Source organism: Physeter macrocephalus, chromosome 20 (genome assembly GCF_002837175.3).
Source record: "Physeter macrocephalus isolate SW-GA chromosome 20, ASM283717v5, whole genome shotgun sequence".
Lineage (NCBI taxonomy): Eukaryota > Metazoa > Chordata > Mammalia > Artiodactyla > Physeteridae > Physeter > Physeter macrocephalus.
The window spans coordinates 75,263,023-75,282,242 of NC_041233.1; the positions used below are offsets into that span (position 1 = coordinate 75,263,023).

Sequence of the window (19,220 nt, forward strand, 5' to 3'; positions counted from 1 at the left end):
CAGAAGTGTTGTGAGTGTAGCAGTGAGAGAGTACAGGAGAAACACAGGAGGAAGAGTGGGTTTTTCCTACTTATGTTAGGGGAGCCACTGACCGAAACCACCCACCTTGGCCAGGCACGATAGTAACCACTTGCATGAGTTATCTTACAACAGGAGGTCCTGATATGGAACATAGAACTGACAAGCTACCACCAACCAGAAGAATTCAGGAAATGTCAAAAGGAGAGAGGAGACGCCAGTCCGTATACCCTACCAACCTCCCAGAATCCTTTTCACTGGAATTCATCTTGGCTGAGCGATGCGCGCGCCACCAGGAAGAACCCTGAGTCAGACCAGATAAGGGCCAAGCAAAATGATTGGCCAGAGACCACCCCGAAACTAACCCCATCACCATAAACCCTGAGACTGTGAGCCACGCGGCAGAGCAGTTCTCCTGGGTTCCCTTACCCTGCTGCTCTCCACCCGGGCGCCCCTTCCCAATAAAGTCTCCTGCGTTGTCAGCGCGTGTGTCTCCTCAGACAATTCATTTCTGGGTGTTAGACAAGAGCCTACTCTTGGGCCCTGGAAGGGGTCCCCCTTCCTACAACACTTACTTTGTTTGTAAAAGAAAAAAGGAAAGAGAAAGGAAAAAGAACTCTGTCCAACAACAGAGGGTTTGTAATTTATAGTAAATTCATGGCAAAACTACTACACAGTCATGAAAAATGACATGAAATAATTTTTGATGACTTGGAAAATGTTTGAGATGTAAGTGAAAAAAGCTGTTTACAAAGTATCCCCATTTCTAGGGGCAAAAGTACACAGAAGAAAGGCTCAGAAGAAAACATGAAAAGTTGTTAAATGTTGTTTATCTATGCTTTCCAGATATTTTACAATAAAAACATACTTCTGAAATAAGAAATAAATATAAAATTTTTGTATTAATTATTGCATTAATTCAGTAAAGATGTACTGTTTGACTTATTTTTTTGCGGTACGCGGGCCTCTCACTGTTGTGGCCTCTCCCGTTGCGGAGCACAGGCTCCAGACGCACGGGCTCAGCGGCCATGGCTCACGGGCCTAGGCGCTCCGCGGCATGTGGCATCTTCCCAGACCGGGGCACGAACCCGTGTCCCCTGCGTCGGCAGGTGGACTCTCAACCACTGTGCCACCAGGGAAGCCCCTGTTTGACTTTTGATAGCAATACAAAAATCAATATGCAGTAGTTAAACCATCACACGATAGAAGAATTAATTTATTACCTGAGTTGGGGTAATGATGGGCACACCACCAACAATGTCAGTTCTGTAAGACACTTGCTTCTTCCCACATTCACCTTGGCGACTTGGGTTATCAGAATGAGGTTGTGAGTCTGACTGCTTTGGTACCTAAAATAATAAGTCAATGAATCATTTTGCAACAAGCATTATATATGAGACCCTCTTTATCACAGAATTTCCAACTGATCATCAATTTATATATAATTGGCATATATAAAAATTATTTTTAGTATATGTATATACCCCTTTAAGTTCTCATACTAATTCTTCTTTTACAGTATTACTTTATGACACAGCCATCATTTACTGACTGCTTACTTGGGCAGATACTATTTCACATATTTTCCCATTTAACCCTCCTGTCAACCCTATGCATGGGGAGAGCATCGCCACCGTAGCAGTAAGAAAACAGGCTCAGGGGCATTAGGGAACATAAGTTTTTGCTTTTTAATTAATTAATTTGGTTGCACTGCGTCTTGGTTGCAGCAGGTGGGCTCCTTACTTGCGGCTTGCCAGCTCCTTAGCTGCAGCACGTGGGCTCCTTAGTTGCGGCACACAGGCTCCTTAGTTGTGGCACGCGAACTCTTATTTGCGGCACGCACGTGGGATCTACTTCCCTGACCAGGGATCGAACCCAGGCCCCCGGCACTGGGAGCATAGAGAGTCATCCAACTGTGTCACCAGGGAAGTCCCAGGAACATAAGTTTAGATCCTGGCTGTTCCACTTTCTAGCTAAGTTTGTGTAACTCTCTTCCACACTTAACCACTATACTACATCCCTAGTTTATCAGAGCACTTGACATTGTATTACATCTCTGTGCTGTTACCTTTCCCTTTCCTCCATTCCTGCCCAAGATTTTGCAACATCCCGAGGACAGGGGATCCTGTCCCTTTAGATGCTTCCCCTAATGACTCCCTCCCCAGGCCTTAGGCCAACCCTCCACCCTCTCTCCATATTTAAACTACAATACCAGTCATGGGCAGAAACAAAAGAAAGGGGGCTTCCCTCGTGGCGGAGGGTTAAGAATCCGCCTGCCAGTGCAGGGGACATGGGTTCCAGCCCTTGTCCGGGACGATCCCACGTGCTGCAGAGCGACTAAGCCCGTGCGCCACAACTACTGAGCCTGCGCGCCTAGAGCCTGTGCTCTGCAACAAGAAAAGCCACCGCAATGAGAAGCCCGTGCACCGCAACTAAGAGTAGCCCCCACTCACTGCAACTAGAGAAAGCCCATGCACAGCAATGAAGACACAACGCAACCAAAAATAAAAAACAATAAATAAAATTTAAAAATAAAAAAAAATTTTTTAAGTTAAAAGAAAAAAGAAACAAAAGAAAGAAGGAAACAAGAAAGGCAGAGAAGAGAAATGAATTCTGGAGGGGAAAGCCTGAATTCTTCTAAGAGTTTTCTTCTAAGAGGTTGCACATTTTGGAGTGCTTTTTAAAGGCAATATGATAAAGGACAGAATTTTACTTGACGAGGTTTGCAAAAATACTTAAGAATGAAAGGGCTGTAAAGTTCACTGCCCCCAGAAACAATTTACTAAGGAAGTCCCAGTGTTTTCTAATGAACAGCATCATGTATTTCAATTGTTTTGACAATGTGGCCAAGTTATCCTTAAGAACAGAAAATAGCATTAAAAGAATTTGAAACCAGAGACAGAATTATCTATTCCACTTATGTATTAGCTGAAATGTGCTGTTAAAAGGTGACTCATATAAAAAGTGGCTATTCCCTCTCAAGAAGTTGAGGATTTAATCATACATGAGAATGTCCTAAAAAATACCTTTAATATCACCCTAAAAATATACTAAAATTTACATTGGTTTTTCCATTTTTCTTCTAGAAATGACGGTATATTAAAAATCCTTGCCTATGCTGTTAAACCTACTGCTTCTCATTTGTCCTTATAATAAAATAAAATGCTAAGTATAGCATAATTCCAATGTTACAGTTCAACAATTAACTTAGAATTGCATTTTAAAATAAAAATTACCTAAATTGTAAACATTTTATTCCCTAAGAACAAGAAAAATATAAGCAAAATACCCATGAATATAGTAACTCCCTTAAAAATTCTGAATGAAAAGTTAGTCTCAATACAGTCATTAAAATAAACATATTTTCAGGACCAAAAAAGCCAGTCAGGCAACTGTTTAATGAGAATCAGAAAAGTGACCTCCCTAGACAGATGGCAAATGTCAAAGACATTGAACATGGTTGGTTTCATTGCCTATTGCCTTTTTTCCCTCTCCCTTGCTTCCCTATCCTTTATTGTTCTGATTGTGGTTTTGTGAGAGATTTGAATGTATTTTTGGCAAGCATTTGCACATGATCCTAACGGTAGGAAATTCTAATAGTAGAAAAAGAAAAGGTAAAGATGACTAGAGAATAGATGAACAAAATGGAGAATAATGGCAGGGCTTAAAGACTGAAACCTGAAACATTCAAGAACAAACTCTTGGGTGTTAGGATCTTTCTGAGGGCTCTACCCACGACCTGCAGGCTGAAAACCACAAGTATAAGGCCTTATACTTTGGGGCACATACTTCTGTTAGGAATAAAGTCCTGTATTCAGCTTATTCTGTCTACTCCCAGTTGTCAATTTTTAAAAAAAAGTGTAGAATTTTGGCCATAATTTAAAAACATTAATTTTTAGATTAAAATCTAATATTGAGGGCTTCCCTGGTGGTGCAGTGGTTAAGAATCCACCTGCCAGTGCAGGGGTCACGGGTTCGAGCCCTGGTCCAGGAAGATCCCACATGCCCCGGAGCAATTAAGCCTGTGTGCCACAGCTACTAAGCCTGCGCTCTAGAGCCATGAGCTACAACTACTGAGCCCGCGAGCCACAACTACTGAAGCCCGCGCACCTAGAGCCCGTGCCCCGCAACAAGAGAAGCCACCGCAATGAGGAGTCCGCACACCGCAACGAAGAGTAGCCCCCACTCGCCGCAACTAGAGAAAGCCCGCGCGCAGCAACAAAGACCCAACGCAGCCAAAAATAAATAAATTTATAAAAAAAAAAAAAAGATTTGATTTTCCAAACTCTATTTTATTCCCCATTATATTTATTTATTTATTTTTAACACCTTTATTGGAGTATAACTGCTTTACAATCGTGTGTTAGTTTCTGCTGTATAACAAAGTGAATCAGCTATACATATACATACATCCCCATATCCCCTCCCTCTGTGTCTCCCTCCCTCCCACCCTCCCTATCCCACCCCTCTAGGTGGTCACAAAGCACCGAGCTGATCTCCCTGTGCTATGCGGCTGCTTCCCACTAGCTATCTGTTTTACGTTTGGTAGTGTATATATGTCCATGCCACTCTCACTTTTTTGTTCCAAACTCTAGTCATCAATACTTCCTTCAGGGTTGGTTCCTCTCCTATTGCTCTTTCTCTCTTTTTTTTAAATAGGGGAAAATTTTTTTTTTAATGGTAGCCACCAACACACACTCACAAAGACTTCATGAAAGTAAGGAAAGCCATAAAGTATGGTGTTGGATGATGGTCCATTAAGACGGCAAGGTACTATAATTAGTAAGTAGATAAATAATCACCATTCCCTTACCCACTGCCCTCTAATCACCTCTATTCTGAAACCACATACCTCCAAAATCTAATTTTGGATTTCCAAAACGTTTACGTTTATATATTTACATCGTACTCAGCAGACTACTAAATTACATAGGTTCACCAAAATGTCATTTGGAGTGACTCCACAGAAAGGTAAACTGCACATATATTAAAATGTAAACTTGAACTATTCAAAGAAATCTACATGTAAATCATCATCGATTTCCATAGTAAAGTATGACAAATTAAAGATTCTGCACTGAAATGTGTAAAATGCATATGCAATTAAAACTGGTAAGATTTTTTAAGGAATAAAGTTAAAAATGTATCTTATTAAAGCATGGGAAATTCTTTCATTGCTATTCTGTGAGTTAACGTGTATCTATATAAAACTGATTTTTAGTAAGTGCTATCAATTCTATACTCCCTTTAATATAGTTATAATCACTTTGTTGACTGGCTACGGATTTCTATATCTTAAATTTATATTTTCTAAATGTGAATTATAAAAACACAAATATCAACAGATTTATCTTAAAAACTATAAAAATTTCAACACGTAACAGCTGCAAGACCACAAAAGCTATTTAAAAGTCCACATACTTTGAAACATTACCCAATTCCTAATCAGTTTCTCTTGCATTTGAATAAGCTTAAAGTGTCACTTGTATAAGATGGTTTCAGACCATTAATAAATTAGATATAGCAATTCAAGAACCTCCCAAATGGTAAAAAGCCTGAGACCATTCACTACTTTTTCTCTTAAAGCTCTAAGAAACCAGTGCCGCTTATCATTGCAAATGTAAAAAAAAAGATTAATTCAGTAAAGTTACTGCATATTGTTCTAAAGAAATTTTCCAAATAGGGAATATTTATTTATTAAGAGCCAAAAACAATCAGTTAAAACCTTTTAAGAAAATGTACTTCTGAATCAGTTTTAGAAATTGCTTTCCCGAAGCTGCACAAACCTAAAATAACTGCTGCTCCACGTACAGATCAGATGCAGTGCATGGCTGTTTTCTGTCATGTGGTAACAAGCTGTTCTGGTGCAAGATAAAAAATCGACTTAACTCTGAGAACAGCTTTAATTATATTAACTCTTTATTGTGTTGTGATATAAATACAGAATCATTTATTTAAATGGAAACGAACATATGCTGTCAGGGCATATGTTTTTAAAGACTAAGTCGTTTAGGGTCAGTAAATAACCTCATTTTAGTAAAAATACACTTCAATTTACACAAATCTCACACAGGACCTTCTTGCCCACACTTCCCATGCGGGCCTGCTGTGTGTGTTTTCTCCACTAGTGTGTAAAGAGGAGAAAGGGAAGGAGAGGCTTCATCAGGGAACAGCTCCTGCCTACTTGCTCATCAGCAGCAGTAGTAAACTCTCCCCGAAGTTTCTTTTCTGCTTTAGGGTCAAAGAGTAAGGAAGGAGGCTCTTTTTTTCAGGAAGCAGTGAGGTGCTGCACTTCAGGGTTAGGTTCCAGAGTCAAGCAGATGGGGTGGCTCATGGCTCCACAGCTTACCAGCCATTTAACCCATAAAAGTTACTCAATCCTTCTAAGTCTCACTTTTCCAGAGACTTTATGTAGAACCTTCAGTGCAAGGCCTGGCACACTATAAATAATCAAAACATATTGATTTCATCAGAAAACCAAGAAGAGAAGCCCAACTTGGAAGCAGGAAGCTACAGCACAGGAGGAAAGTGCCCAGGAACTGGAGGGAAAAAAGCGATGCCTGAGACAAACCCCTCAAGGACCACGCAGGCAGGACCCTCTGGTTGCCACAGCTCTTCAGATCAGTCACTATCCCCACATGTCATTTCTAAGCCCTTCGCCTGCCTTGTCCCGCTCCTATCTTCAACTCCTACCTACCTAACACCAGTCCCAGTCACGGCTTAGAGAAGAGACGGAATGCCACTCCTATTCCCTGGGTAGGTGGCAGGAAGTCTCTTAATCTTCCCTGGGGGCAAAAACATATCCTCAAGGTAAAACTCTACATGCATTTTCCTCTAGAAACACTACCGTAAACAGTGGTTAAAATCTACAGTTAAGGGACTTCCCTGGTGGTCCAGTGGTAAAGAATCTGCCTTCCAATGCAGGGGACACAGGTTCGATCCTTGGTCGGGGAACTAAGGTCCCACATGACGCGGGTCAACTAAGCCCGAGCGCCACAACTACTGAACTTGCGCGCCTCAACCAGAGAGCCTGCATGCTGCAAACTACAGAGCCCACGTGCTCTGGAACCCTCACGCCACAACTACAGAGAAGCCCGAGCGCTGCAAGGAAAGACCCCGCATGCCTAAACGAAGATCCGGCATGCTGCAACTAAGACCCGACGCAGCCAAAAATAAATTTTTTTTAAAGTTTAAAAAAAAAAAATAAAAGTATCATAAATAATTTTTTTTAAATCTACAGTAATATAGACCCTTATTAGGTACACATGGGTTAAAAAGGCATCTATGGGCTGATTTTAAGGGCCAATAGTTACCATGTACAAGAAAATGCATTCACATTATAACCTGTCTTTTAAACCAACTTTGAGTAACTCTGGGACAAACTGTTGGTAAGCTGAAGACACTCAGCAGGTATCTTTACAAACTGTAAAGATCACATCCACACATTAAAATTTTTTCACACAAAAAGTACAAATACTTACTGTAATTTTTATAGCTTTGTTCAACACATTTACCCATTCTACTAGGTCCTGCTGATCATTGGCTTGTAGGAAGTATTTCCTCATCCCTGCATTCATAACTGTTGAGAGACAAAACAAACTACAACACATGAAATTCTGCCCTTGTTACCTCTAAATTTATGTCTGCAGCAGCTGAAAAATCTTGCAAGCTTCAGTATTGTGACTCTCTCGAATGTGACAAAATGTTAGACCATATATGACACTGCTTTTATCACTCAATAACATAGGTAAAACTCTCATTTTTAATGGCCACGTTTTTCAGTAAATGTAAAAATACCACAAGTTATTTAGCCAATCCTCTATCGATGGACATTTAGGCTATTTCTGATTTTTGAAACTATATAAAATATCCCATTGAAACATATATATATACTTCTCCACACTTGGGATAGCATTAACATAGGATTAATTTCTTAACATAGGCTTATTGGGTCAAAGAAAATTCACATTGAACATTTTTACAGATATTAGTAAATTGTGTTCTCCAAAGGCTGAATCCATTTACCTTCCTACCAACAGTGTACCCAAAGGCCTATCTTGCCTAATAGTGCTCACCAGTACCTCTTGTTTTCAGCCCCAAGGCTCTGTGACATTATGTCCTAGACCTCCTCGCCGGCATGGGCAATGCTCTGCCGATGGGAGCTACTGGCGGGAGACTGGAAGGTGGGAGGGAGGTGGCGGGGGGCCCGTGCAGAGTCCTGCTGCTGCTCCCTCCCTCCAGCAGCCCCGCGGCCCCCTCAGAAAGTCAGCCCCAGGTTCCGGTAAGACCAGCTCTTCCCTTCCCTCTCTCCAGCCCTGGGGATGGTGGCTGCTTCTCGCAGGTTTGAATCTGTGGGTTACTTCAGCACTCCCTTTGTGCTCCATCAGCCTTTCAACATCTGGTTATCCAATTCTCTGTAACAAATGCCCTGGGTTTGAAATGCCAAGTGTGGTGTGCTTTCCTGACTCTCTGTCAACCTAACTGGTGAAAACTTATACCTTGTTTAAACATGAATTTCTTTGATTATTGAGACCAATTAGTTTTATATGTTTATTGGCCACCTGCATCTGTTTTGTGAGCTGTTTATTTTCTTTACCCATATTTCTCCCGAGTTGTTGATTTATTTTTTACTGATTTACAAGAACTTTTGTATTAATCCTTTCTGTTTTATCTCAAGTACTTTTCCCAGTCTATCATTTGTCTTTTCACTTAGTTCATGGTATCTCTGATCAATCAGAACCAGTCTATCAATCTTTTTCTTTTCCTTTTCCTTTAATGATTCTAGCTTTCACATATTAAGAAAGTCTCTCTAACTCAAGATTATAAAAATAAACAGCTTTATTTTTCCACCACTTATGCATTTTCTTTATGTTTATAATCTTAATACATTTGGAACTTTTTATGCAATTTAATTTACATATACCCCTTCAGTGACTACCAACTTCTATAAAGCAAAGCACACCTGCATATAGTTGTTAACAAACTACTAGTCAATGTTCAAATTAAAGCTTATTAATTATACATCACACGATTTATTTTTAAAAACAAACATTATTCTAGGAGCTAAGGCATCTGAATAGCTACAGTGCTGCAATTTTTTTTTTTTTTGGAAATGTACAAATAACTTCCAAAAGTCTCCGTCAAAATTTTAAATGGTGTACTAACACTCAGTTGAATGTGACTAAGGGAAGGGGGTAATGAAAACCCTCAAGGGAAAAAGCTTATTTCTCAAATACACAAGATTATGAAATTGAGACTGAGACCAAGACACTAAACAAGAGCTTCCCTGTATTGATATGAGAGTCTTATCTTGTGAAGTGCTATAAAACAATTAGTTTGGACCTAAAGAAATTTAACACACTATAAATCTGTTCTTTTATACCTTACTAGAGATTGGAGAAATTATAAATGCCGTAAATATAAATTAAGATAAATCAGTAACTCACTAGGCTATTATATATGTCAATATACAGCTTCTGTTTTTAATTTCTAACAATCAGTAAAGCATCCTTTCATAATCTTTTTCCAGCTCAGGCTAAAGCTGAGCTCTCCTCATAACAGCTATTTTCCCCCTCAGTGTTGTTTTGGGCAGCTACCTAGAACATCTCAAGAGTTTAAAAATCTAAGCTCTTGGTAATACACTACACCTGCTATAAAGTGCTTAATACACATATTTTTGAATAAATAACATTTACATAAGGATCTCTTTGAAGGGAAAGAAGAGAGGCAAATACACCTCTAAGAAGACTCTCAGCACACTTTGCAGTCTGAATAAAAAATCATGTGCTTTAAGCATTATTTCATGGCAGGAAGAGGCACAGCGATACGATAGGGGGGGAAATCAGAGCCTGGAGTTGGCAGACCTGACTAGCTCATGCACTTACTAGCAATACCATCTTGTAAAATGTATTTAATCTCTGACTCTTGTTTTCCTCATCTATGAAGTGGAATGCCACCCATCCCTGCCTTGGGGGGTGGAGGCGATCTGTGTAAAGAAACTAGCACAGTGCCTGGGATAGAACATCTGTTCTTGTTCACCATCTTCATCACCTTCATCATCATCACCATCACCATCATCATTACCATCACCATCATCATCACTTGGAGGTTTCCAAGTAAAGAAGTATTGTGGAAAATGTAAAGCAAATTACTAAAAACTGATATTAGCAATGCTGGGGCAACACTGGACAGGGAAAGGAAGGAAAAAACTTTTAATAATAATAATAAACTGTATGAAACCTGTAAGTTTCCATGCTTTTAAAGCAAGGGTTTCATTGTGTATAATGAATGCATAGCAGAGGCTTGTGTGCTTACTATCTTTTCACTTAAGTACTCCCTTATTTCATTTCAAGCCTTTACCATCAAAGTGAATGTACCAAATGGATAAAACCTGAAGCATAAACACTAGCTTGACTCCAAACAAAAATCATTTCACAACCTAGGATCAACTGGTTACGGTTCAAATATGGTTATGGATCAAACGGTTATGAGACATTTTATTATATTTCTTTGCCAATTTTCTCCCGTTTTCTCTATCTCTACTCTTTCTCTATCCTTTCCTTCTCTATTATTCAGACGTTGGCTTTCTTAATGGAAACTCTAATTTAATTTTCTTATTTCTCTCCTACTATCTATCTTTGTTTTATTTTTAGCTTTCTTTGACTTCTTTGGAGTTTTGCATTGTCATGTTCTTTTTCCTATTTGACAGTTCTTTCTTCTCAAATGTCATGCAATCCTGGACTGGCCAAGACCAGGATTGCATTTTGGTACGATATTTAAAAACAAGGTAACAAAAAACGGATTGGAAGCTCTCTTGAATATATGTAGGGTTTCTGACTGGTGGGCTTTGCTGTACAGCAAGCTCCTCTGGTAGAAACGCCCAGCTGTCAGTACCTATGGCTCTCTTCTCTGGGGTGTTCAGATTCTTGCCCCACCTCCACCTGGCTGCCTGGTGCTCTGGGCCTGGACACGGGGAAGAGTTGCATTCAGCGTGCAGACTTTTTCATGTAATCCTCCCATTTTCTGTTTCATGCCTCATCCCCCCCCTTCTCTGAGACTACTGTCCCCACACACACAGCCTCACTGATTCTATTTCTGGAGATACTACACATGCCATTCCTTGCTGGGATGGGGGAAGGGTGGCTGCCTGCCGGAGCCAGATGGAGGTAGGGACTAGAGGTTGTTTCAACGTAGACATTCAAACAAAGTCCCTGTGTTGGGTCCCTCCTCCCTGTTGCCTCCCCAGACCAGAGCCAACACCTAGTCTATCCAGAGCTGGCGTGGGGGCAGGACATGGAAATAGCTACCTTCCACTGGTCTCTTCTACTCTGTCATTTATTCCTCCTCCATCCACTTTCCATCTTTATACACTGTGGATTACAGAAATCTGCTAGTGTCAGCAAAGATGGTTTGGATGTTTCTGGTTCTCACTGTTTGGGGGCAATCTGAGAGAAAACAGGGAAGGAAAGTGTTTATGTTGCCATTTTGAATGGAAGCTGTAGTTCCATTTTAGAAGCCAGTGCCTCTCTCTGAAGGCAAATATTTTATGAATCTTTACTCCCTCTAATAGTAAAGGACCAATAAACTGTTGGCAGACCAACAAATAACTGTTAACCTCTGATTTCAACTAAAATCGCTCATTCTAAATACCCCAATAACTGAATAGCAAATCTTTTACGGTATATTGCTAGCCCTTCAAACTGTATGTTTGAGATTTTACATTAAAAACCTGTCAAGAGTATGCACATGATACACTCTAAAATATAAAGTTCTCTCTCACTTGACTTGCCCCCAGTAGTCTTCCATTCAACAAGGTTCTGAGGCATTTTCCTATTTAGCAACCAAAAATTATAAATTTGTAATAAATACATGACTTTTTATTAGTTTCTTAGTGGCGATAAAAGCATTATAGAGGATTCTCTGAACAGCTATACTACATCTTGCTCATATCACATTTTCTTACTGGATATATTTGATTGCCATCAGATGCTATCCCTAACATACTCCCTACAGAAGAAACCTGCTCTTTTCAAGTAAAAGAAAACAAAGAAATTTAACATCAGTTCTACCCTAAGAAGTATCTTTTTTACTTTAACGTAAAATAGTCCCTATTGATGTCAGCTGTAAACTCCTAATTTTCATCCCTTTCATCACTAATGTCCACTAACATACTCTCTAACAGCATATCAATCCTCCCAGCTTCAAGTACACCCACTATTTTAACAGATTCTAAAGTTTTCCATTCTTGATCTTCAAGCTCCATCCAGTCCTCAATTACTGTCACCAGAATATTTCCATTTGGACATTTCCCCGCCATTCAAACTCCTTACCGAACATTTCACCCTATCTAATCTGCTCTCCTGGATCCCTCATTTCCTTCCTTGAAGCAAACCGACTTGACGCCTCTCTCTTCCCTCCAACTCCCACACACCCGGTCACCGAGTCCTTGCGCTCTTCCTTTTGATGTTCTTCATCCCTCCTCTTTCCCCCTAATTCAGGCTCTATGTTAGGAACAGCAGTTCAAAGCCACTTAACTAATGTACTTGCATCAAGCTCTCCTATCCATACAAAAAAAACCTTCCTTCACCTTACATCTACTTTCTAGATGCTCTCTAATTTCTCTTCTCTCGTTTTCCAGAAAACAAAAGAAACAAACAAACAAAATCGCTTATCAACACATTACACCCCGACTCCTGTCTTTTTACTTTTCAGTCTCTCACCATTCTCTCCAGCTTTACTGAGTGTTCAGTTCTCTGCACACATCTTGTTCTTCTCCCCTGCACGCCTCTGTCCAGTGGTCCTCCCATCTTTTCTCCCCAGTGATAAAGGACGATCAGGTTAGTCTCATCCAGTGTGGCTCCCTTCACTCCCAAGATCCCCCAAAAGGATCTGAAGCTCTTCCTTGAATAGACTGTACATCGCTTTATCTACCACCTGTGATAAATGCAATGATAACTCCCTGGTACTGTACCTGTCTGTGAGACAGCCAGCCTGTGAGGTTCTTCAGGGCAGCAATTGCTTCTTATTACTCTCATAGCCCCACGGCAAGCACAGTGCATATACCAGACATTCATTAAATGTTCACTGAGCACTTAATCAAATACCCTCAACTACCCCTTCTCCCAAACTGTAAACTTCTCATTACCCATAAGCTGCAAACTAAATCCTTTCTATTATTTAAGTATTGAATATCAAATAATATCGGGTACAGCGTTTAACATTAATCTCGCTGGACGTGATCACTATAAATGTCTAGACAATGATTACACACGGGCTGAGTGGGAGGAGGTTGTGACTGGGATGGGACACAGGAAAGAGGCTTCAGGGGTTGGGGAGCAGTTTTATTTCTTCACCAGATGATAGTTTCAAGGGAATTTGCCTTAGAATAATTCATTACCCTATAGGATTGTGTTGTGTGGTTTTCTGTGACTGTTTTTTCGTACAATATGATGAAATTATATTAGTCTAACTTAAAATCACTAACGTATGAAATATGGCTACTCACCAAAACAGAACTCAGCCTTTGGCCTTAGCTTAGTTGCATCGCTAACCTAACAAGAAAGAGAGATGAATCACTCACTTCTTCATGTGCTACTATAACCAACCTTAAACACTATGCGAATTCCACATGTATGATTTCCCAGTAATCATACACATTTAGCACACAGATCTAAAATTAAACTTTAAGGTAACTGAAAAAGAACTGTAAATTAAATTTAGAATATGGGTCCCAACTTTAAGATGTTTAAAACAAATGATACTTCCATGCTCTCTTTGAACAAAGTTGTTTTTTCTTCAAAGGAAGTGCAAAGAAATTGAAAATAAACCATTAAGTTTTATGTCACACATACACATATTTTTGGTTTAATGTAATTTTCAAAATACCCTCAATGAATACTCCACAGAAACTATGAATTCTTCCCAAATTGCGTATTTCTAAATTAGCTGTGAGCTGCATGAGGAAATGGCGGTGGGTAAGGGGGAGGCTGTATATTTAATAAAGTCCAAAAATCCAAAAGGCATTAACCTGCAATGAGGAAATCAAAATGGCACTGGATTCCCACTTGTACATTAAAATACCCTAGGATAATGGGGCCCCCCTTTACTAAAAGCAGCACACGGTTCCGTTTAGAAGGTGAAGCAACTAGTTGCACCTGGTTGCTGCTATAGCCGTTTAAATAAAGTAGCTCACATGGAAGCCCATTCATGACTGTTGCCATGCCGTTGCTCAGGGTTAGGACTTACAACTGTAGCATCTGCTCTGTACCTTCAGAAGGAATTCTAAGTCTGGGGTTCCTGACTGATCTCAACTACAAACTGAGCACTGAGTCACAATGAAATTCGTTCCAGGAATAAATTCTGGGGAAAAAGTAGCATGTCTAAAGTAGAGTACAAGCTGTACAATTCAAACTTCAGTAAGCTGTGGGACAGAGATGAAACCTAACAGAACTACACAGGGAAGGTTATATTTTAAAAAGGAAGCAATGGAGGAGGGGAATGCAGCTGGCCAGTCAGTCTGCCTGCTTTGCTGAGTTAACACCTTAATTTTTAAAAAGACCAGGCAACAAGCAATTGAAAAGATACAGGCACATGGGCAATTTCTACCTCAACTGCCTATTCCAATAAAACAGGCCTTTCCACATCACTTCATTAAGAGTCAAAGGTCCCCGGCAGCATATTTACATTGTAGTATACCTTTACTGTAGGCAATCAAGTAAAGGGGGAGGTGGGGGCTGGAATTATCTACAATTTATTCTACAATGGAATTCTACGCTTGCTTCCTAATGATAGTCTATATAGAATTTAAGCTGTAAGATACGCTGAAGTATTACTAAATGTCTTAAATTTACAGGAGCACTTGACATATACTTCAACAATATTTGTCTTTTGCAAATTTACATAATATGGCTTTAACATAAAATGGTTCCCTTTAAATATGTAATTTTTTTGGTCACTGAGAATGAATAGCTCTATTATGATGCTGATAACATAGCTTTTTATTTATCAAAATGTCTTTCTTTTAAATAGAGGCACACTTGTAAATTGTTCTTCTGTTGAAGACCTTTGCTAACAAATCTCAGTGTATGCATAATAGTATGAATATGCATATTAATCATACTGAGTTGCTACTTTTCATATCTCATCTTAAGTCATCATCAAGCTTATTACTTTGTGTAAAACAAAACTAGTTCCTCAGCATGTCTCTATCTCAGTTCCCAAAACACTAAGAAAAGACAATAAGAGGCAAAAACTACCTAATACCAAATCTAAATTTCTGAAGAGAAAAGAAAAACAGTATTGCAAAAATTCCAGAAAAATCAACAAACAAAACAAGTTAGTAGAGACAAAGTCAAATGAGGGAAAAAAACCCATCTTTTATCATGAAGATGGTTCATATTTTCCTCAAAGTAAAACATAAAGGAACAAACAAAGGTAATGAGATTAAAAATTACAGTTTAAATAAATAAATACAGCCTTAGAAAAATCTTCTTCAGATTTCCCAAAGACAGAACCTAATTGTTAACAGATGAATCTCCCCTTCTGACGTTCATATACCTGATCATAAAAGTTAATGTTAACTTTTTAATTTGCCACATCCTGTAATTTAATTCCATATTCTTCCTAATTTTATCAAAGAACTTCCTCAACATAGTAATCAGGTACTGTTTTTCAATGTACTATGAACCAGAACATCACCTTAAATGACAAAGAGAGGAGATGGCTCCTTTTATTCACACTCTCATTCTAAGGGATTTTAATTCATGCATGAATGTAAGACAATACAGAGAGACTACCTTTGAAATGTAGGTAAGTTTAATGGCTCCAACACGTGATGATCCAGAAGGCAGGTTCTATAAACAGATTATTAATATGTAATTATTATCCAACATTACAAATTTATTTCATATAAAATGTTCTACACACACTAAAAAAAGTTAAGAAATCAGATTTTTTTAAATGTCACACTTTACAAATTAACTTTTCAGTTCAAGTATTTACTAAGTCTGAAATCAAGTGGACAACATGGATAACAAAACTGAACTCTAGTCTGTTCCACCACAATGCATTTTATAACTAAAAGGCTATTTTGTTAGCACTGTATCTAAACTTTTCTTTTTCATAAACAAGATCAGATTTTGTTCCGGAAAGCAATGGGGGAAAATATTTAGACATAAAACAAACACAAATGTAAGAAATTTCAAAAGAGTATACAGGTTACTTTGTTTTATTAAAATTTTTAAATCAAATATATCTCTTGAAAAAGACTGAATTTTCCCTCATTTAAATTATATTAGTATTTATTATACCATAGCTAATCTACATTTATACCATTTTTCCAAAAAATTATCGATACTTTTAAAACCATATTCAGGGAATGTATATATTGGCACTTTCATAAAAAAATGTTTTTATTCTTCCCTTAACAAGTTTAGGATGTAGTTTGTGTCTTAAAAGAGCTAAAGGTACGATTAAGGAGAAGGAGAATCATTTCATGCTGAGGCTATCAGGAAAGACTCAGTGAAAGAATGAAAGGCTTTTAAGCTGGACTTTATTAAAGAAAAATTCTGAAACACAAAAAGCAGGAGAGAGAATATTCCAGGCAGAGAAAGCAGATGAGCTACAGCAAGCAGATGAGGATGACCAGAAGCTCTCTACTGAAATGGGAAAAAGGCTGTGTTGGGCCATAATATAGAGTCATATAGGGCTGAAGAAAGAAACAGCAGTTTAGGAACTTGAACTAAGAACCTAATAATAGAGGACCTAAATAAGAAACAAACTAGCAAGGAATTTATACTGTTAAGAATCTGAAAACATTAAAGAAGGCTTTGTGAGCAGTTCTGTAATCAAACTGTGTTTTAATTAATATATCTTACAGCAAACTGGATGGATTATATAAAGGGGGAAGATGGAGGTGGGAAAATCAGATAAAAGAATCTGGAAAAAAGCAATAAATATAAACGTAAAGACTGATAGATTTCAAAAGTAAAAGTAAAACAATCTTGATTTTTAAAGTTTCCTCCACTGTAGATGAAGAATCAACCTTTTGGGATCCTCAAGATGGCAGAGGAGTAAGACATGGAGATCACCTTCCTCCCCACAAATACATCAAAAATACATCTACAGGTGGAACAACGCCTACAGAACACCAACTGAATGCTAGCAGGAGACCTCAGACTTCCCAAAAGGCAAGAAACTCCCCACGTACCTGGATAGGGTAAAAGAAAAACGAAAAAACAGAGACAAAAGAATAGGGACAGGACCTGCACCTCTGGGAGGGAGCTGTGAAGGAGGAAAAGTTTCCCCACACTAGGAAGCCCCTTCACGGGCAGAGGTGGGGGGGGGAGGGGGGTGGGCAGGGGGGAAGCTTCAGAGCGGTGCGCAGGGGGGAAGCTTCAGAGCCATGGAGGAGAGCACAGCAACAGGGGTGTAGAGGGCAAAGCAGAGAGATTCCCGCACAGAGGATCGGTGCCAACCAGCACTCACCAGCCCGAGAGGCTTGTGTGCTCACCCGCCGGGGCACGTGGGGGCTGGGAGCTGAGGCTCGTGCTTCGGAGGTCAGATCCCAGAGAGAGGACTGGGGTTGGCTGCGTGAACACAGCCTGAAGGGGGCTAGTGCGCCACGGCTAGCCGGGAGGGAGTCCGGGAAAAAGTCTGGAGCTGCCTAAGAGGCAAGAGACCATTGTTTCAGGGTGTGTGAGGAGAGGGGAATCCTTCCCTGTCCGCCCACAGAAGGCAGAGAGACAGGTGTGAGCCACGGCTATCAGCTCAGACCCCAGAGATGGGCGTGAAACGCTAATGCTGCTGCTGCAGCCCCAGGAACCCTATGTGCAAGCACAGACCACTATCCACACCCACGCTCAGGAGCCTTTGCAGCCCGCCACTGCCAGGGTCCCACGATCCAGGGACAACTACCCTGGGAGAACACACAGCGTGCCTCAGGCTGTTGAAACGTCACACCAGGCCAGCCTCTGCCGCCGCAGGCTCGTCCCACGTTCCAGCTCCAGCTCTAACTACCGTACCCCTCCCAACCCCTGGCTTGAATGAACCAGAGCCCCCTAATCAGCTGCTGCTTTAACCCCATCCTCTCCGGGTAGGAACAGAAGGCTGAGGGCAACCTACACGCAGAGGTGGGGACAAAACCAAAGCTGAACACCAGGAGCTGTGCGAACAACGAAGAGAAAGGGAAATCTCCCCCAGCAGCCTCAGGAGCAGTGGATTAAATCCGCACAATCAACCTGAGGTACCCTGCAACTGTGGAATACCTGAACAGACAACAAATCAAGCCAAAACTGAGGCGGTGGACTTTGGAAGCAACTGTAGACTTGGGGTTTGCTGTCTACGACTGACTTGTTTCTGATTTTTACGTTTATCTTAGTATAGTTTTTAATGCTTGTTATCATTGGTGGATTTGTTTATTGGTTTGGTAGCTCTCTTTTTTTTAATTACTTTTTTATTTTAATAATTTTTTTAAATTTTAATTATTTTATTCATTTATTTACTTACGTTTTTTTTCTCCCTTTTCTTCTGAGCCGTGTGGCTGACAGAGTCTTGGTGCTCCAGCCTGGTGTCACACCTGAGCCTCTGAGGCGGGAGAGCCAAGTTCAGGACATTGGACCACCAGAGATCTCCCGGCGCCAGGTAATATCAATCACCGAGAGCTCTCCCAGAGACCTCCATCTCAACGCTAAAACCCAGCTCCACCCAATGGCCAGCAAGCTCCAGTGTTGGACGCCCCATGCCAAACAACCAGCAAGACAGGAACACAACCCCACCTATTAGCAGAAAGGCTGCCTAAAATCATACTAAGTTCACAGACACCCCAAAACACACCACTGGACGTAGCCCTGCCCACCAGAAAGTCAAGATCCAGCCCCACCCACCAGAACATAGGCACCAGTCCCCTCTACCAGGAAGCCTACACAAGCCTGAACCAACCTTACCCACTGGGGGCAGACACTAAAAACAACGGGAACTATGAACCTGCAGCCTGCGAAAAGGAGACCCCAAACACAGCAAGTTAAGCAAAATGAGAAGACAGAGAAATACGCAGCATATGAAGGAGCAAGATAAAAACCCACCAGACCAAACAAATGAAGAGGAAATAGGCAGTCTATCTGGAAAAGAATTCAGAGTAATGATAGTGAAGATGATCCAAATTCTTGGAAATAGAATGGAGAAAATACAAGAAACGTTTAACAAGG

General features: G+C 40.2%; 1 protein-coding gene across 3 annotated transcripts in view; it reads right to left on the minus strand.

Annotated features, from left to right (window-relative positions):
• Positions 1–19,220, minus strand: part of PLEKHA1 (pleckstrin homology domain containing A1) — a 56,667-nt gene that overhangs the window by 14,787 nt on the left and 22,660 nt on the right. For all 3 annotated transcript variants that reach the window (XM_024121209.3, XM_024121210.3, XM_024121211.3), the window contains exons 3-6: positions 15,813–15,869; positions 13,523–13,568; positions 7,500–7,597; positions 1,242–1,367 (exon numbers count right to left, since the gene is read on the minus strand). In XM_024121209.3, coding sequence (XP_023976977.1) covers positions 1,242–1,367; positions 7,500–7,597; positions 13,523–13,568; positions 15,813–15,869 — 327 coding nt within the window. The remainder of the gene's footprint in view (positions 1–1,241; positions 1,368–7,499; positions 7,598–13,522; positions 13,569–15,812; positions 15,870–19,220) is intronic.